Below are 20,374 nucleotides of genomic sequence, written 5' to 3'. Positions count from 1 at the left end.
AGATTCGTGCTGGAGAGATGCCACCGTAAACATGTCCCTCCTCAGAGCTTCCACCACACTCCATTAGTTTTCTGCACTTGGCTGACATTACTCTTCCAGCTGCCCAAATCTCGTCTGTCCATTGTTCTTCTCAGCATCACCTCCCCCTTTCTACATAAATCAGGAAGCATCCACTGGTTCCTGATTGTCTAGCATCATTTATTCCTCCAGCTCGAGGATACTGCATAGCTGATCATGGATGTGTCCACCACTAAAAAGAACATCAGGTGGAGTCAGAGAGAAAACACTATAGCCCTACCCTGCCCAGCTTAGCCAGGCCAAGGCAGTCACTGCCTTTAAACATGCTGTTCAAAGGAGATGTCTCTGCCTTCTCAACGTTTGCATCCCAATTAGAGCTTCAAGAGCATCAGAAGGGCCCTTCCTCCGTGGTGATTTTATGGCTGCCATTAATCCCCTTTATGAGTCCAGCCCTCTGCTCAGATTACAAATGCCTGAAAGCAGAAGATTTCTTTCAACCAAAGACAAATTATTTTTCAGTCTTCAACAAATTCTGGAAAAAAATCAGTTCTGCATCCACCCCAAATTAAATACAGCAGGGTTTATGTTACATGTCTAGATATATAGGTATGTATTGCTTCAGCCATAATATTTACAGAGACATCTTCTGCTGCTCTGAATCCTTTTTGTGTTCCCACACACACACGCCTTGTGAGTGCCACCCCCAGGTAACCACAGCATGTGGTCAGTGACTGGGAAAGCCCCGATCTCATCTGGGGAAAACTGCAAGCTGTCAACATGCCACTTCCCATCCCAATTTAACTGGGAATACTTTCACTTTTTTTTTCCCAATCACTGCTGGTCCACGTCAGCCACAAGAACTGTCAGCATTTGCTCCCCCAAGACTGGTCATTTGTGGAGGTTTTTTTGCTTTTTTGGTTTTCCTTCCTATCTGCCTCTGAAATAAATACCCAATAGTGAAATGCCTTAGCAAGAGACATTGCTGCCTGTCCTAATGAATATTTAATGAGCCTGTGTTTTATGGAAAGACTGATATTTCATATGTTCAATTTACATTCATTAGTATATTAATTCTCAGGGGAAAAATGTCAAATTGCTCCACTTTATCTCAGTGAAATATCTCTCATGGGATATATACCCTGTAAAAAATAATCAAGACAAGGACATAATCAAGAGGATAACAGACAAAGGATACTGTAAAGCTAAACCTAAAAAAATAGGATACTATTTGTTGAGACAGTCCAGCAGGTGCTTGTTTCCACCTCCTTTTATATCTCTTTGTGTTGGCTCTGCCTGTTGGGATAAAGTCAAGGGAATCACAGAACTGTTGGTGAAAAAGGCCTCTGGAGGTCCCCACCCAGCCTCCCACTTGAAGCCCCATCACTAGCTCAGAGTAGCTGTGGCTTTGCTAACCAAATCTTGAAAACTTGCAACAAAAACCTCTCTGGTGACCTCTCCCAGGGCTGTTGGGATGAAAACAGCTTTCCTAATGTCCAACCTGGACCTCCTAAGCCACAATGTGTTGCTGTTCATTATAGCCTCCACTGAGAAGAGTTTGGCCGTATGATCTCTTGCAGCTGCCCTTCAGTAGTTGCAGGCCACCATGAGATCACCGCTTAGCAGTCCTGCTGGGTGCCATGTATCAGTGTGACATATCCCAGGGTCTCACCATGAGGTTTGGGGAGCTGCTCTGAATAAGCACTGGAAAATGTGACTTCACTGATGTGCTTCTGCTTCTCACTCCTGCAGACTGCAGTGAAGAAAATCCTTGTGAAGGTCTGAGCCGGCACGCAACTTTCACCAACTTCGGCATGGCCTTTCTCACCCTCTTCAGGGTGTCAACAGGAGACAACTGGAACGGTATCATGAAGGTGCGTGCAATCTCTGGGTACTTTCTTCTGTCCGTAGATACATAGATTTCAAAAAAATTTAGGCCCCTTCCTTTTAAAACATCAAAATTAAAACTTTCCCATTTAAAAGCCAAGTTTATTTTCAAGGGATAATTTGTCCTAAGTCGCGCCCAACTTGAAACTTCATTCTTTTTAATGTATGTTTTAACTTTGGGGAAACGATGCCAGTTCTTATGGCCGAGAGGAGTAATCATACACTCTGTGAAAGGGGTGAAAGGGGACCAGATTGGTGGAAGCCAGGGGAGATGATGGTTAGCCTCTGGTCACCAGTCCCTCTTTTTCTTGTATTAAAATGTGACAGAGCAATTTTATTCCTGACTACCACTTGCCTGACCCTTGTTCTGCTTTCTCCTTGTGTAGGTAGGGAACCTTGGCCTACTTTTTATGCTCCTGTTTTTTTTCTATTCTGCTCTGGGAGTGGAATTGTCCCTGTGCCTTTGGGACATAACGTAATCCTCCTCTTTGTAGATGATGTAATTCATGATGTCCGTATTTTCTTCTGTCCAATTTGTTGTACCTATAAGCTATTGTGTCTGGGATATGTAATTATATGCTTTTCAGTCCTCTGCAGGTTATCTTTCATGTTTCTGTATTTGAAGCCCAAGCAGAGCCCCAGCCCTTATTAATCCCTCACCTCTGCCCCTCTGTTGCAGGACACTCTCCGGGAATGCACTCGGGAAGACAAGCACTGCCTCAGTTACCTGCCTGTTATCTCTCCTGTCTACTTTGTCACCTTCGTCCTCATTGCACAGTTCGTCCTAGTCAACGTAGTGGTCGCAGTGCTGATGAAGCATCTAGAGGAGAGCAACAAGGAGGCCAAGGAGGACGCTGAGATGGATGCTGAGATCGAATTGGAGATGTCCAGAGGAGCAACCACCTCAGCCACCAGCGGGAGCAGGGGAGGTGCAGTGGCCCCAGAGAGCAGGCCACCCTACAGAAGTCAAGAGACCATGAAGTCTGAGTCAGCGGTGCAGGTGAAGCACCAAGCCCTGGTAATAGTTCACACAAAGCATCTTCTGCTCTTCTTGTGCTCAGAGTAGGGACAGGACAGTTCTTACCAGTCACTGCTGTCTGCTCATGAGGCAGTCAGATCCTGAGTGACACAGAGCCAAAGAGGCAGGAGACAAGGCAGCGTAGGACGAAAGCAGCTTTCCTAGGTTCCCCAAAGCAGAGATGTCACCACCACCTCCACATCCTGAGTCATCTCAGGAGGGCTCCCTGAGATGGAACACTGCTTGAAACGTCTTCTCCAGGGCTAACGCTGTCTTGACAGTATTTCTTGGGGAGGGTTGAAAGTCCATCTCTGGCCATTTTCAGTTCATTCAAAGGTTATGAATTTTAAGTTCAGAAGTATAACAGCCACAGGTCCCTGTCCTGCTCTCCCAGCCAACGCATCGGTCCTTGTCATTTTAGCATGGGTAGCAGCACCAGGGAGAAATCTCATAAAGCCCTGGGAATGCTGGCACTGTCAACCCTGACACATAGAGCAAGCGATAGTGTAAATTCCCGTCACACAGACACAGAAATACTACTGCTCAGGCTCTTTTTAATCCCACTTCGGGATTTCCAGAGGAGCCTCAAGCAAATAGTAGCGCGCAGCTCAGGAGGGCATGTCTGGCACTGGTGTAAGCATGAGTTTCCCGCTGTCTCATGCTTTGCTCAGGGCATGGCTGACTTGGACCCTGGGAATTGTCAGAACCCCTCAGCAAGAAGCTGGAGGTTTCACGTTGATTTTCCAGACACTGCCTGCTCTGTGATTTCTATTAGTCCTCTAGAAAAATAAGGCAATCAGAAGTCGGGGGGGAAAGGAGGGACATGAGATAATTGTCTCATCTCATGTCAGCAGCATATGATGAAGAGTGAATACGAAATTGCTTTGTCACCGTGATCGCAAATAAATCTACCGCAAAATCAGTGGGGGATTTGAGATTAAATTACATTAAATTAGATTTTTATAAAATGTATCAGACTCTATTAAGTCAAGGAAAAAGAAATGTAGTTACACAGCAATGGGGAATTCGCTATTTGAATGTAGTTCCTAATAGACGTTGCTGCAGGAAAATGCACCATAAACACCCAGGTTGCTTTTCTCATTGAGGGAAGAGAGGGCACATCCTTTCACAAAGGCTGTGATTGCAAACTGAGTTCAGCTTCATTGGATTTTCCTCGTCCTTCCGTAGCTCCCGAGCACACCAGGAACCTCGTCTTAGCCCTAGAAAACCCCTAGTGAGAGGTGATGTTCCCCAGAGGGAGAACAGCGTGAGTGGGGAGCTGAAGAGGTTAAGTACGTAGAGCTCTATGACTAATCCTGCCACTGGTGGGCACCCTGGAAGGTGTTGCGGGATGCTCTGTATTTTCTTGCCATTTGTGCCAGTTTTTGCAGCCCACATTTCCTTTTCTCTTCCTTCCTGTTCTGGATGAATGGGGCAACTAGGAAATGCCACAGGGCAAACATCTTCGAGTGTTAAGACCCAGCCTTGGTCTGCTACTGATGCTTTTTATCTCCCCAATTTGAAGGAGGTGCTGAGCTGTGAGAATCTGTCTTTAACCATCCCAGACTCAGACGTGCTGGAGGGGGCAGAGGCTCCCATGATGGAAATCCCGTCCTTCTGCTCTGTTCCCCACCATGTCCTGACACCTTCCCACAAAACCCCAGGCCATGAAGCTGAGGTGAATGACGTCGCGCCATTGCTTCTGCATTGTGGCATTGTGCTTTGGTGCTGTGCAGCTGGTGGTGGTGTCTGAATTGTCCTAAAACTGTCGCTTCACAGCCACAACAGTTGTTTCCACCCTCTGTTCCTTTGTACTGCCTTTGCTTGTGCAGGGGCTGGGCAAAGAACGTGTCCCAGCCGACTCTGCTGGCAGCCTTGCGTGGGACACAAATGAAATCATACTCTTCTTAGCTGAAAAAGTCTCGCATTTGATGTGCGATGTGATGTGTGAGCAGTCTGTCTTCAAGTGATATATCGAGAGCTGGAGGCAGGCAGAGTCCCTTGTGGAGAAAACACAGCCCACTTTGGTTTTCTTACTGTAAGAACCTGTTTATGATACAGTGTTGAGGAAACAGAGGCAAAAGTAGATCAACACCTTAGGCTTTCAGCAAGCACCGGAGCTGTGGGTTCAGGAGATGCTCTGGGGACATCACCCAGCAGACCTGAAGGGCTGTAGTCCCCTCTGCTCAGTCCTTCCCCATCGCACCATGCACTGGTGCCCAGGTCACGTCCCATGAAGATACTGCACGGTTTGTCCTACTGCAGCACGGTGTCCGCCTCAGGGTGAGTGAGCTCCAGATGTCCTCCTGTGGCATGAGAACATGCGAGCCACAGCCAGTGATGAAGATGCACGTGCTGCAGTGGGGAGCACACTTGCTGTCCTCACAGGACTTCCAGTGGCCACCCAGAATTAATCTGCTTTAGACTTGGGCCATTTTCCACTTTATTACCTGACCTCTGTCATGACTATCAAGGCACCTTCTAGTGGCAAGTATCTTGCAGCATCTCCAAGCAAATTCTGTGCTCAAATTAAGCTCTTGATGACCAAGCATTTTCCCCTGTGCAAGATGAGTGATATGAAGCTATAATCCTCAGTCTTCTCTGCAGGGTGTCCATTAGCTTGGCACCCAGAAGCTGCAGAGGCTCAAAGGGAGATCACAGGGAAGGCATCTTTCAGGGACAGGCAACATTTGGGACTTTGTAAATGCAACTGCAAGGGGTCCTGGGTTTCTGCTGGCAGAGCTGAGGGTTCGTTACCTCCCCAGGGAAGGACAGCACAACCATGGATGCCACCAGACTTAGCCTGTGCAGGGATGCCAGCATTGGTAGCACAGGCAGGGAGTTACCTCCTGCCCTTTTTGTGCCTCTGCCTTCCCCACCGCAGGGGCTGTGGGAAATGGCTAAGCTCGCTCGCAGTGCTGGAGACACACGCCTTTGGAGAGGGATCAGGAGGAGCCCTTCCTCTGGGAATTTTGCCCATGACTTGTTTGCAGGCTCTTGGCTCCATACCCCTGAGAAGTTACAGTGTTCCCTCTTCCAGAGGATCCTGCCAGTCACCTTTGCTTACAGAGTATCTTCTGGCCGTTTAATCACCCGGGAAGGGTCATGTCCTGTAGAGGTATTTGCAGGATGATTTCTTCTCGAGCTCCCTCCGCAGCAGAGCAAAATCAGAGCTCCAACAGACTATTGATTCCTGGACACAAGAGGAAGGAGTTGTGCTCACTGGTTAAAGATGCGTAACTGAGCCTCTGAGCTGCATCACCATGAACCTCTACGGTCAATTTAATGCCTTTCTACCTGGCCAGAGAAGGGTCCCACAGCAAGTAGGCTCCCGCCTCACACATCTCTATCAGCTGCCTGGGATCCTCCCAAGCTGCAGGCAGAATTCACCATATGCAGTCTCAGCAGCACTGGTCCAGGTTGGGCTTTGAAGGATGGGTTTTGAAGGAGCCACATTGATTTCCAGGGCATGGCATCAGGCTTCTGAGTGCATCAGGTGTTTCCCACTAAAGAGGAGGAGCAGCAGTGTCTGTTGTGGTGTGTCTCCAAACCTTCCTAGCTGTTGAGAGCAGCTCACCAGGTGTGAGCCAACAAGCTTTGTGTCCATGTTTCATATTTCAGGTGTTTAATATTACAGTGGCATTGAAGCCATTTAAAATCATAGAATAGTTTGAGTTGGAAGCGACCTTAAATATCATCCAGTTCCAACCCCCCCCTGCCCTGGGCAGGGACACCTCCCACTAGACCAGGTTGCTCAAAGCCCCATCCAGCCTGGTCTTGAAAGCTTCCAGGGATGGGGCAGCCACAGCTTCTCTGGGCAGCCTGTTCCAGTGTCTCACCACCCTCACAGTAAAGAATTTCTTTCTAGTATCTAATCGAAATCTCCCCTCTTTCAATTTAAAACCATTACCCCTTGTCCTATCGCTACACTCCCTCATAAAGAGTCCCTCCCCAGCTCTCCTGTAGCCCCCTTCAGGTACTGGAAGGGGCTATAAGGTCTCCCTGGAGCCTTCTCTTCTCCAGGCCGAACAATGCCAACTCTCTCAGCCTGTCTTCACAGGAGAGGTGCTCCAGCCCTCTGATAATCTTTGTGGCCCTCCTCTGGACCCACTCCAGTGGGTCCGTGTGCCCATGTCCCTAAGTCAATTGGGTCACAATAGCTGAAACCTTAAAAATTACAGTTATTTATGTCAAGAGGGGATTTCTGTTCATTTGTCCCAGCCAGGGAGGACAAATGCAAGATCCTGTAAAGACAAACTGAGATTTAATAGACAGATACAGTGATCCTTCTGCTAGGCTACTGAGTAAGTGGAGCAAGACCTTTTGTTCTCTGTGTGACACTGGGGTGTTAACAATCGCCTGCCTGCGTGCAGCTCAGGTGTTGCGATGCTGATAGCTTATTAGCTGTAATGGCCAGAGGCCAACTGGCACAGCCACGCTGCGGATGCATGAATATATCAGCCCCGAGCCCTGGGTTGCACGTGGAGGGCTGCTGGGCACGCCAGCTCCCTGTAAATAACTGCTGCTGATTCCCCCCCCCATCTCTTCAGCCAAGCTCAACAGGGTAAAAACATCGAGTAATTTGTCTCGGGTTGTGTCTCTTTAGGGATCTGAGGAAATAAATTTCTAAGCCAGAAATGTATGGAAGAAAAAAAAAAAAAACCAGATTTAACCAGATCCTTGGTGATCTCCGAACTATCCAGCAAGGGATCTCAGGCCCAGGTTTTGCTAGCAGAGAGGGAAAACAGCCCGGCAGAGCAAAGAAAAATACATTTAATTTAAGACATGCAGCTGGAAAAATGTTTTCAATCAGTCACTGGGAGGCTGACGTTAAAGGAAAACCAGAGCGATTAGTCGTACTTTAGATAACGTGGTAAATTGTGAGGGGAATGTGTCTAGGACCAAAACCTCGGGGCCGGGAGCCAGGTTGCAGGTCCTGTTCCAAGGGCTCCCGCTCGCCCAACACTTGGCCAAGTCGTGGCACCACCTCTCACAGCTGCTCCGTCCGCACCACAGAGGCATCATTTGAGTCCCTGAAGCTTCTTAATACCCCAGGGTAAACTTGCTATAAGGTGCCTGAATTGAAGAGGGCCTCAGAGAAGTGGTGAGGGGTCAAGTTTAAGGCTTGTGACATGCTCTGTCCAGGCACTTCCAACAAGACCCATTTGACAGCAAAGGCAAACACAGAGAAATCTGTTTTATATCCCAGAACAGGCTCCACACCCACATACGTGCTGCCATGATGTCTTCTCCTTTCCTCTGCCTCCTGCCACATGGCTGTCTTCTTCTGGGGTCAGTGGTGCCCAAAATGCTCCATGTTGTAGGGGAGAGGCTGCAGGGTTTGCAGCGGTGTTAATGTGTACGTTTAAATGTCTGCCTGTATGTGTGTTTTGGGGAGGGCGTGTATGAATTTCCAGAAACACTTGCTGCCCTCGGTCAGCATGTCCAAGGACTGGCCAATTTTGCCCGTCTGTCCCAGAATAGCTTTGAGGAGAAGAGCATCACCACCCGGGCCGGGCTGAAAGCATCCCTGGGAAAATCAGAGCAGACCAGTGTGAGAAATACTGGCTTTCTCCTGTGTTTAGAGGGTGGGCCCCATTTTCCTGGACCTTACTTCTCCGCGGTGTCCAAGAGCTGGCTTAGTGGTGGGTCACTGATGCCTGGTTTTACTCCAACTGCAACTCGAGCTCGTTACTCGGCTAGCACGGTGTAGCTTGGTATCCCGTTGCAGTCACCAGGGCTGCAGGCTCTGTAAGATGCCAAGAGGAACATTTGCATAAGGTTTTAAAACAAAAAGCAGGCGAGGAGATTGCTGTAAATTCACCACCATGATGCTGAGTGTCCTCATCTCCCTGTCTCCTTGCTTTGCAGGGCGGCACAGCCTCTCTGAGGCCACAGGACTCTCAAAACCTGTTGACAGTCCGCAAGATCTCCGTTTCCCGTATGCACTCCTTGCCCAACGACAGCTACATGTTCCGGCCAGTGATGCCAGCGAAAGCCCCTTTCCCCCTCCACGAGGTGGAGATGGAAACGTATCCCTGCAAATCCCAAAGAGGTACTGCTCGCGGAGTATTCCCTTCCTCCTCCTAGCCGAAACCATGGGGCAGCAGGTACACGTGGTGGTTAGATGGGGAGTAAGCAACCCATGCCGAACAGGGGCTGAGCCAGGGCTTGCTTGCTTTGATGTGATACCATCGGCACAACTGCGGTTTCCCACACTCTGCAACATTTTGTGTTTTCATCACATCACTGCATTTTCTCTGGAAAAAGCTGGTGGCTCGGATGTTTGACTGGGGAGAAGTGGGGCTCCCAAGCAGTGTTGGAGGTGTAGGGGGACAGGCTGTTAGCTGAGGAAAAGGTTACGAGCTGCACATTTCTCCTGAAGTGATCAGCCCTGACATGACTAGGAATCAATAAAATCAACATGAATAAAAGCCGGAGTCGGTATTACTTCCTGACAGAGCTCCTTTACAGCTATTGTTTCAGGCAGCATTCAGTCTCAGAGCAGTATCTTTTTAGCACGGTACATTGAGTTCAGAGATGCAGGAGTTTCTTTGGGAGCATAAAGATTAGAAACCACTCTCCAGTGCCTCCCTGGCCTGGCCTTATAATGAATCTTGCAGAGAGACCCCCCCCATCAGGGAATCACAAGCTACACGGAGCCTTTGAGTATACATTTACCCAACTGCAGCCAAGTACATTTCCCCTAAAATGCCTTTCTTTTTTTGTTGTGCGAGTCGGTTTGAAGGGGAAATCAATGAGAAAGAAAATATCTGCCTCCCTAAAAGCACATGTGCTTCTTGAGTGCCTCCAAAGAACTTACCAGCCTGGTTTCCTTTGAGGCAACATTGTTTGAAATGCAAGAACTGCTTGGACAGATGAGTAGTGGGTTTGCAAACCCTGGTGGGGCTGGCAAGATCTGCTCTGATTTCGTTGTGTGAAGTAACTCTATGTTTGTTCAAACTCTCTGGATGCCAGTTAACGTTCTCTGCTCAGTATTTATTATTATTTCACCTGCAAATTCTTTGCTAAGCAAGGAAAACAGAGGTTGAGTTTCATGGCTGGACTACTGGGGATGGTTTTCATCTCTGTAGTGGGTGTAAATCAGGATTTATACCAGTATAAAACTGCTGTGATGTTGGCAGGGGTGGGTAGACCTGAGCAAGGATTTTCTCATGTTCCCTAAATTTCTCTCCAAGAGTTCTTGAGCGATGGGTATGACAAGGGCTTACTTTTAACCTGCTCTGATAGATGCATCCAGCCAGCATCACCCAGAGCTGGGCTGCTTCGGAGCTGACCAAACTCTGATTCAAGTCACAGTCCCAATAAGTAACGTAAAATTAAAACCCAGCACATAGAGACTCACGTCAGCATTTGTGCTTTCCTGGACTTCTCAAGGTCAGCTAAGGATTTCTGGTCTCCTCCCCATCACTTTGGTGACTACACAGTGAAAATACTGTGGGATGGCCAGATCTTGTGTTACTTTGGTCTTAGGTGCAGTTTCTTGATTTGCTAGAAAAACAAGAGAAAAAAAAATACAAATCCAGAGATATTCAGTGTTCCTGAATATGCAGTTTAGAGAGGTTTTTGGTTTCCTATACGAAGGCTAGATGGAAAGTTTCCAACAGAAGGAAATTCCAACTAAGGACAGGGAGGAGAGCATAGAGTTTTCATTTTATGACCATGTTTGTGACAGATTTTATGACAAAGTTTTTCTGCATCAGAAAAAACATTTCATTAAAGCCTGGATTAACACATGAACAGCACAGACTCAGTCTGAAACTCTGGCTGTAGGAGACCCCAAAAAAGAACTGGGGAGAAGTGGGATGGCTTGGGGGTGGGGACCTCACTGCTTTGCTCCTTCTCTGGTGTTCTGGAGAAAAGCTCTGAAAGAAAAATGATTAAACACTAACTTTTCTTTCTTCTCAACAACAAATCTTCTCCTGAAATGCAACTGCAATCTGTCTGGATGGCTTTTGTCATAGGTTCAAGTTCCCTGACCCCTGGGTGAGATCTCTTGAAGTGATGGATAGCTGTGTTTTTAACATGGAGCAGCAATGTAGAAACAGACATTGGGTTTCAAGCTAATGAGGACAATAAATCCTGCGGCCAAAAAAATAAAAAAGCAAAAGATCTTTCCAACAACGCAGAACTGCAGTAAAGCAGCACCACGAAGGGGCTGGGGAGGAGGGTTTGCCTTTAGACTCAGCCAGGGGACTGGGAGCCTTCAGGAAAAGAGCAATTCCTGCCTGATGCATGAGCTCAGGGACGGTCACGGCACTTGAAGCAGTCTCCATGCTGCTGATCGGACCGTGGCCAGCCAAGGTCTGCCTCGTGGACCTGGTGGTGGTAGTGTTTGGGCTGTAGTGAACGGGAAGCTGCCCTGTGTATGCCACCAGTGTCTTCTGCTGGAGACATCGATGGCAGGGTGCCTGCTGGCTGTATGGGGCTGTAGGTTGGACCTGAAAGTGGAGCTCTGGAGGCTGGGAGGGAGCTGAGTGGTGCTGCTCTTGCCTCCCTGTGGCAGAGCAGCGTAAGGCTGCAAGCCTGTCCCTGGCAGCACTGCAGAGACAACCCAGATGTCCTGACTCAGAGGATCCAGCACTACCACCGGACTTCCCAGATCCATGTTCTCCAAACAGGCAACATCCCCTTACAAATCCACGCAAAGCAACGCCACCAGCAAAGCAGCAATGGCAAGGTTTCAGATGCAACCCCAGCTCCTGCCCTTCATTGGCTGCCATGTGGTCCAGGTGGCCGCCATCCACCCTCAGTGTCACAGCAGCTACAAGAGAAGGTTCCTTTTACCTGAAACAGAAAATATGAGCATAAAGTTTGTAACAGGTGATATCCCAGAGCAGGCAGAGCCACATGCAGCGCTGCTGAGTTGCAGAGACTTCATCTGTAACCTCCCTGCCCTCCCTGATGAGATATGGCCTCGTATTAAAAGCAGGGGACGGGACGAGGGACACCTGGTTTTTAATCCTGGCACTGCCCAAGGATTGAGATTTCAGCCAGACTAGAAGGGCTTTTCGCTTCCCCTCCGGCGTTTATTCCCCTCCTGGAGTCTGTGGGCACCAGTTCTGCCTCAAACCTTCACAGTCCCTGTGCCAGCAGTGGTGGTGACAGCTTTCTCTCTGTTCCCTAGGGTCCATCACCTCCATCCGCTCCCAGCCTGTGGGAACGTGTTCCTCTCTGAGAGTCCCAACAGAGTCCCTCCAGCTGGCAGTCCGTTCTCCCAACCACGAAGGCCGCCACCGCTGGAAGATCCTTCCCCCCCACATCACACCTCGATCTCCTACTCTCAACAAGCTGCTGTGCAGACAGGTGAGAGGCCAAGAGCCTGCAGAGGTAAACTCCTTCGTAATCATCTGGGTCCTTCCCTTTTTTTTTCCAGTCCTCTCTTGGGTTTCTTTTCTTGGAGCTGAAAGTAGAAATCCCCCTTTTAGAACAAAACAGGTTTAGTGCCGTAAATGTTAATATACTCCACTCCCGGCAAGTGACACACAGAGGAAGGTTGTTTTTACCTACTTTCACCTTCATGGATGTACTATTCTATGAAAGAGTAGCTAAAGCACAGAGAGAAGATGCCCAGTTCAGTTTTACCAGTGCTGTGAGAAGCCTGCAGTCAGCCCTACACCGTGTCACTTTGGACAGGTTGTGCTGACTCAGGATTTGGTGTAAGAGCAAGACCAAGACCGTGCAGAAAGACCCAGCAGATACAAGCCCTGTGCCTGTAGGCTCTGGGTCTCTGCTTCAAAACTTCATCCTCTGGTACAGGGAGGGTCTGATGGGGGCTGGCACGATGGGGCAGGGATGGGGTGGTGTGGGGTGTGTTAGACCCACCAGTCGTTCTGCCACGTGCCATGTTTTATCACTGGAAGTGCCACTGATCCGGCAGACCCCCCCCAGGCCCTTGCCCCATCTCTCTCTCCTCACCTTCCAGGAGGCCATTCGAACAGACTCCGTGGAGGGGCAGACTCCAGACCGCAAGGACAGCCTGCAAGCAGAGCCTGGAGAGACGCTACCGTCAGCAAAGCAGCCCCAGAGCACCTTCACCCCCAGCCCACTCCATTCCACGGCTGCCTCCCTCCCTGGCACCCCCCCGCGCTCCCCCCCGTCCTCCCCGCATCGCCACCCCAGCACACTCACACGGAAGCACACCTGCGGCCAGCACGGCATCCCCAGCCGGCCGCCCAGCCCCGGCGGCAGCCCTCCCAACCCCGAGGGCAGCCTCTTCGAGTCCTCCGACCTGGCTGACGAGGAGGTTCGCCACATCAACAGCTCGGCCAAAGACTGGGGAGGGGAGTGCTCGGACGCTGGGAGCCGCTCGACTTCACCGTTCATCTCCCCGGCCCCATCTCCGGTGCCCCTCAAGAACTGCAGCACAACCAGCCTCTCCAGGGGCAGCAGCAAGGAGAAGGACTTGAAAAAGTTCTACAGCATCGATACGAAGGGCTTTCTCAACAAGCCCAGCTGGGCAGACGACCAAAGGCGGCACTCAATCGAGATCTGCCCCTCCATCAGCGATGGGGACTGTAGCTTTGAGGACGCTGCCGAGGAAAAGCAGCGGTCCCCCGCCCACATCCAGATGGAATCCGAGTACATCCACGGAGCCCGGAGGAAGAAGAAGATGAGCCCGCCCTGCATTTCTATAGATCCTCCCATGGAGGACGATGGCGGGGCGGCCTCACGCACCAAACCCTCCGAGAACAGCATGCTGCGGCGAAGGACCCCGTCCTGCGAGTTCCCGGCGTACAGAGAGTCCCTGGAGCTCGCCGAGAGCCAGCCCGGGGAGCCGGCCTCCAAAGCGGAGCGCCGGGGCCAGCCCCCCTGCCGCGGGGAGCACCTCACCATCCCCAACTTCTCCTTTGAGCAGTTGGACAGCAGCTCCTTGAGCAGCCTCTCGGATCTCCTGGACAGCGGTCAGTCCACGCCGGGTTCCGTGGACTCTCGGCCGGACGCCCCCGCCGCCTCCGAACTGAAAAAGCCGGATCACTTAAAAACTCAGTGGAGCAACGCCGAGAAAAGCAAAGAGCTCCTGGGCATGGCTAAGAGCCCCCTCCGGAAGCAGGACTTGGTCCCGGTGACTGTTGCAACAGAAGAAGACATTGATGACCCAGTATAGCTTTCTGGGAGGGGGGAGCGGGGGGGTCTCAAGGGCTTGACACCAATGTGGGTTTCCAAACCGAAGGGACTGAGTGGCCACCGGTCCCTGGGTGGCTGCTCCCCGGGTTGGTTTTTTTTTTTTTTTCTTCTTTCTTGCAGTCACTTGTTCTTAAGCGCTGTGGAGGTTTGCAAAAAAAAAAAACAAACACACACACAAAAAACAAAAACAAAAAGGAAAAAAAAAAAAAACCCACAAACCACAATTAAAAAGAAACCAAACAAACGGCTGGACGAAACGGTGACGGGTTTCGGGGCGGGGGGAGCAGATTTGCAAAGCGGTTTGGGGGTTTCTTTTCTAAAGGGAAGGTGGAGCCGATTCAGGGGGTTGCTTCGTTCCTCCCACCCCCCCCCTTTCTCCGTGGCCTCAATCACATTGATTTGGGTTCGAGGTGGTGGCGGTTGGGATTTGGGGGATTCTCTTTGGGTTTCGTTGTTTTGTTGGGTTTGGTTTGGTTTGGTTTTGTTTGTTTGTTTGTTTTTGTTTTTTTTTTAAAGATGCTCAACTTTTAACAAGGCACCTTTTAGAGCTGTCACATTACGCGGGAGTGCCCGGGAGATGGGAGCTGTACATTGTCTGTATATCAGCAGTTATATAAATAGAAATAATGTATTTGTGAGATACAAAACAAGGAAAAAAGACAAAAAAAAAAAAAAAAAAAAAAAGAAATATACCCACAAAAACTCTCTCTTCATAATGCACATATTTTTATAGAGAAACGATACCGTTTTTTGCATTACATGTGACTCCGCAACTGGGTGGTGTTTCCTTGGGTTTTATGTGGAACTAATTATTACGGCCATTCGTTTTCCAAATGTTTCTCTTCTTTCTTCGCTTTCATTTCCTTTTTTCCTCTCCCTCCCTCCACCATCATCCCACCAGCTTCTTCTCACAGCTTTAGACGCCTCTCTCATTTTCCTTTTGTACTTTAGAGGTTGTCCTAACTACAGCAAAAAAAAAAAAAAAAAAACTAACAAAAAAAAAAACAACCAAATCACTACTGAATTGTAGCCAGTGCAATAATAAGTTATTCCTTCTTCTCTGTACCGCTGTCCTGTCGCTTTTATTTTTTTTTCCTTTTTTTTTTTTTTTGAACTGAAATTCAGGTTTAAACGTCGCAATAATCTGAACTAACGTGCACAAACACGGTTTCTTACGTTACAAAGAAAAAAAGATGAAAAAAAGGAAAAAGTTAAATTTACAGAGAGATTAAAAAAACAAAACAAATAAATAGTAAATTATTTAAGAAATGTATTTTGTTTACTGCAGTTCGAAGTAAATTATTGATACAGTATGTAAAGGTATAAAGAGCTGTCTTAGGTGATGTTCTTGGTGAGCGTTTCAGCTAATGGTTTGTCCTCCTCGCAGCAGAACGCCTTCGAGACCTCGGGGGGAGCCGGGACCCTCCCGTTTGCACTCTTTCTGTCGGTCTTCCCTCCGCACCCCCTGCACCCGCTCGAGGACGCACTCACCAGCTCCGACTGAGAAGCCTCTGGAGGAATCCAGGTCACCTCTTAACACCACTTTTTTCTTTTTCTTTTTTTTTTTTTTTTTTTTTTGCAGTTTTGGGGTTGTTTTTTCGGTTTTAGCCCCCGGTCCTTGCCCCCTCCCCACTCCTCATCCAGACCCTCTCACCGTGGGACAGCTGATAGAAAGCTGATGCTAATTAAGAGCAGTAACGAGTTACGTGGCGAGGACACGCCGTCAGCCCGAGCGATGGGCAGCGGCAGCGAAAAGACGAACAGGGGAAAAAAAAAAATTAAATTAAAACAATCATTTTTGTTTGGTTCGTTCCATGCCACCTCATATTTATGCATTCACATATATCTTCTGTTATTTATGCATTCATTACTCAAACGGAAATGTATCTTGTTTCACATGTATTAAACTGTATAAACTGGAAGCGTGGCCTGACTTTGTGCCGCAGAGTGGGATGGAACCGGGATGCAGGTCCTGCTTCAGCACATCCCATCCAGCCGGATGGTTCCGCTGCCCCCATCCCATCCCACTCCCTCTAAAACCCCTCGGCATCCCCTAAAAACCTCTTGTCTCTGGGCTGCGGGCCCTGGGTCTGGACCAGCCCCTTCCCCGCCGGCGTTTGGAGCTGGTCCCAGTTCCCGCTCGGCTCCAATGGTGCCGCTCGGTGAATTCCTCACCTCACGCAGGAGCCTCCATATGTCGAGCGGCTTCGTGCCGGCTGCCGCCAAGCACCTGCGCCGCTGTAATTAAGAGTCATTTAGGATTATTGTAAATAATTATTCCGTCTCGGTGGGATAGCGAGCAATTCCAGAAAATCGCCATAAAAGTAATTATTAATAGTGCTTTGGGGATGATGGCAAACTCTTTTTGTTGCAGTTTAACAGCAGATTGGGGAGGGAGGGGGCGAATTCCCCTGCGCTGGGCTGAATCCTGCCTGGAGGCACCTGGGACACCCCGGGATGTCCCTCAGCGGAGCGGGGGGGCTGTTCCGCGCAGCTGCTCCCGCTGTTACTGCTGTGATTATTGCGCTTTGCTGGGAAAGGCAGCGTCCCCCCCTGCCCAAACCCCCTCCCAAGTGTTCCAGCTGTTGGCCCGTGATGGTAACTCCCTGCGTGGTGACAGAGGTGGCTCGTGGAACAAGTCAGAAGGACTTGAGGCCGTGGCAGGGTGTTGGGGATGAGTTTGGAGATTTGCTCCTGCATCCCTGGCTCTGCCCAAGTCTCCAAGCCATGGGCCAGCACCGGTGTGAGATGGCTGAATGCTGGGAGCATCGAGATCCAGGTACCAAAGCCTTGATTTTGCAGCAGGAACCACAGCTCGGAGTGCACTAACGGAGGCTCCAGCGGGCTAAGAAGCAGCCAAGGGGCTATTTTATTTTATGCTCTCAGAAATGTGAAGGAAGGAAAAGAAGAGGCGCTGTCACCCAGCCAGGATCAGGATGGGACAGGCGTCTCCTGCTCTGCCGCAGCAGGAGCCCAGGAGCCGGGAGAAACTCGTGGAGATCACCCAAAAAAACCCCAGTGAGTGCTGGGGGCGGGTTGGTTTTATGTTTTTAACCGTCTCCTTTGTAAAGAGGCAATTTGTTAAAACCAACACGTTTTGTGGAGCAGGAGCGTTGAGGAAACTGCCACCAGGGCAGGGGTTATTGCAACTCTGCAAATAAACCCTGGTGAAGCCGCGGCAAGAGGATCCCTGGCCTGGCAGAGCCCTGGGATGCCACAGGCAACCGTAGGAAAGTCGGGAGGGGGAGCAGAGGAGGGAAAATCTCCTATTTTTTAAATTTCAATTATAAAACCTTTTTTTTCTTTCTTTTTTTTTTTTTTTTAAACGGAATAAATTTAGAAAGTGTTTGTTCCTGCCTGCTCTGGAGCGGAGACAGTGGGAAAGAGCCTTTTCCCATTGCCTTTCCAAAGCTTCTTTCCCAATTTGCAGGGGTTGGAGTCACTGCAAGGGGGTGTGCGCTGCATCCATGGCCCATCTTCAGCGGACGGATGAGGCCTGGGAATGACAGTGCTTCCCCACGCTGCTGGAGCAGAGGTGTTTCTCCAAACCCAGTCCCTCTGCCACTTGTCACCTGCTCAAGCAGGGGTTTCCAGCCAAGGAAAGAAAAATCCAATTTGAGGCAGGAACCTCTGCTGTTAAAAGCTTTTTTGGCAAACTTGTGCCTTATTATGCTAAAAATGATCCTAAACCAGACTATTTAATTCCCAGCAGGAATGTGAAGCACAGGGCGGGGGGGTTGCAAAAAAGCTTTCCCTGCCCAGTTACAGCATTGTGGTGGCTTCAGGTGTGCTGGGATTGCGCTGCTCTGGGAATTGTCCCTTTCCCGGGAATCTTCCCCACCTGCCCCTGCCAAGCACAGGGGATCCCACAGGCAAAAAACCCAGGAATGAAACATGTCAGACCCATGAAGAGGTCAGCCCAGGCTGGCAGTTTGTTGGTGGCACAGAGAGGACACACTGCGGAGTCTTCACTGTCCCGATGCACACCACAAGGACAGTTCAGGGACAAGATGCCTCAGCTCAGGGGCATCAGCAGAGCAAAATAACCTTTTCTTTCATTTGTGAGCTCAAAGTACAGGCAGCTTGCCAAGACTGGGATATGGTCACCACCCCACGATGTCCTTCCTGCAAGGTGTGGGGCATCAAGACACCACCCACACCCAGGCACGAGCTTCAGCTTCAGCCAAAAGGAGAAGGGATTTAATGGCCTTTTGCTGCCTCTCAACAGCTGGTGAGGCTCACGGCCTCCCGGGGACCCAACCTCCCCGGCGCAGCCTCCTGGCCTCCGTGGCCTCCCACCGCAGCTGCCTGCAGGATGCAGCTGTCCCCCAGGATGGCCCAGGGACCCACCGAGAGCATCCCCGGAGAATGGGGCTCTCGCAAAAGTGCAAGGGAAGGACAAGGCAGGACCCTGTTACTCAGAGCAATTAGTGAATACAAGGTGACTTTTATCATCTTTTATAGCCCACGTGGCCTTGGAGGCGGCTACGAGACTTTGCATTGTGGCTGCGGAGCAGGGGACTTGACTGTCCTCTCTGACAAAGCCACACATTCCCAAACCCTATAAACCTTGGCACGACCCGTAACGACTCCCTTCATGAGCCTGCAGGAACATGGGAAGCGTCAAGCTCCGACTGAATTTTCTAAGAGCAGGTAGTGACCATGACTTGCTCCCTGATGTCTCCTTTGGGGACGGTCACCTGGACGTACAGGTACAAACACCCTGAGCTCCCGGGGCTGGATCCTCAGCCCAAACCTGGCCACCACCAACCACACAGAGAAACAGTTTAACGTCACCTGGTGTTAATTTTCCCGCTGATTGAATCTCTGCAACACTAAGCGACTTCCACCGGGCTGTCAGCAAGGGCTGCGCTGCTTAAGATCGGAAGTGAAAAGCACCGGGTAAATGCAAGTCATTATTATTTAATTGGATCGATTTCTACTTTGCATTTTTAATGATGATTGAGTGGTGGCCATTTGTCAGCCAGACTCTGCCCCCACCGCTCCCCGTGTCAGCAAAACCACAGCCCGCAGGGACGGCAGCGGTGGCCCGGAGCCGCCCCGGCAGCCTTTGAGCAGCGGGGATCAAACGAGAATTAAAAACCACCTTGTTGAGGAAGGGGCAGAGGAAACCATCACAAAGTGACTTCAAGAGCCTTCGGATGGTCTCTGCTTCAAGGTTAAATCTTGGACGGTTTCGATCTGAAATTCTCTTTGTCAGGCTGGGGAGAAAAAAAAAAAAGCATTAAAAAAAAACCCCAACCACCAAATCTGAATCCATCCCCAGTGCAATTAGATACAACCTTTAATCTGTCAGTGTTGCGAGATCATACAGGTTGCATGAATACTAATAAGCATTTGATATTTGTACAAGCTTTCTTAGGATGAATAATTAAATTGACTTTATCCATTAAACCTTCCCTATTAAGCTTTAAATACAGGCCTGTGTTTTAATGGCTGGAACCGTCGTCTTCCATACGAGGGGGCTTAATTAGATGTTTTAGTGCAGGCTGCCAAAGCCCCAGCACCATCAGAGCTGTCTGAGGGGCTGAAATCTCCATGACTTTTATTTTTTTTTAAGCAACTCAACATGTCCATCTGCTGCCATCCCGCTGGGGCCCTGGAATAACTCAAGCTCACGCCAGGTGGGTGCTCGATCCTCTTCCAGCAAAATGGTGTTAAGGTAGGCGGCCCCGCTTCTCCCACCACACGTTTTAGCCCCTTCAGTGGGGCCAGCCCCAGCGCGAGCTCTCTGCAGAGGCCGGGAGGGCGAGGAGGGGTTGCTCCGGGCTGAGGGACATGAGAGGGGTCCCTGCTTCGATCCCGATGCAGGCAGCAATGTCGCCAGGAGGGTTTCATACCCAGGTTGGGGCTGTGACCAGGCTGGGTTGCTCCTTGTGCTCCCTTCACGTGTGTTCACTCACCTGTAGGTCAGGGTTGGGGTTTTTTTCCAGCTGTGACCATCCGTCTAATCAGTGAAAAAAAAAAAAAGAAATCTATTCATGGGGAAAGAGAAAAAAATGCCACCAACCCTCATTATGTCACACCACGGGAAAGAAACCAGATTAATTATTTGAATATTTCATTGAAATCCCTTGGAAGAGCTTATTTTTGATTCCACTTTGCCCCACTCAGAGGCACAGGTAGCTCTCCCACCTGAGTAATCCCCCCAAAAACACAGCCACCACCAGGGCGGGCGGCTGGTGAACAGGAGGGACCTTGTTTCCCCTCCCCTCTTCTGCCCAGAGCCCGATTATTGCTCTTATTCCTCATGCCCTTATCGAATCCGATGGCCCCGTTGGGAAC

General features: G+C 49.8%; 1 protein-coding gene across 1 annotated transcript in view; it reads left to right on the top strand.

Moving 5' to 3' along the window:
- The window catches only part of CACNA1H (calcium voltage-gated channel subunit alpha1 H), a 252,290-nt gene extending 237,585 nt beyond the window's left edge, over positions 1 to 14,705 (top strand). The window contains exons 30-35 of the mRNA XM_074158337.1: positions 1,768 to 1,889; positions 2,582 to 2,902; positions 4,446 to 4,598; positions 8,792 to 8,975; positions 12,069 to 12,247; positions 12,867 to 14,705. Of these exons, the coding sequence (XP_074014438.1) occupies positions 1,768 to 1,889; positions 2,582 to 2,902; positions 4,446 to 4,598; positions 8,792 to 8,975; positions 12,069 to 12,247; positions 12,867 to 14,048 (2,141 nt within the window). The 3' untranslated portion in view covers positions 14,049 to 14,705. The remainder of the gene's footprint in view (positions 1 to 1,767; positions 1,890 to 2,581; positions 2,903 to 4,445; positions 4,599 to 8,791; positions 8,976 to 12,068; positions 12,248 to 12,866) is intronic.
- Positions 14,706 to 20,374: the final 5,669 nt, after the last annotated feature.

This window comes from Numenius arquata, chromosome 14 (genome assembly GCF_964106895.1).
Source record: "Numenius arquata chromosome 14, bNumArq3.hap1.1, whole genome shotgun sequence".
In the NCBI taxonomy this organism is placed as follows: Eukaryota; Metazoa; Chordata; class Aves; order Charadriiformes; family Scolopacidae; genus Numenius; species Numenius arquata.
This window is presented reverse-complemented; position numbering and strand designations above follow the sequence as displayed.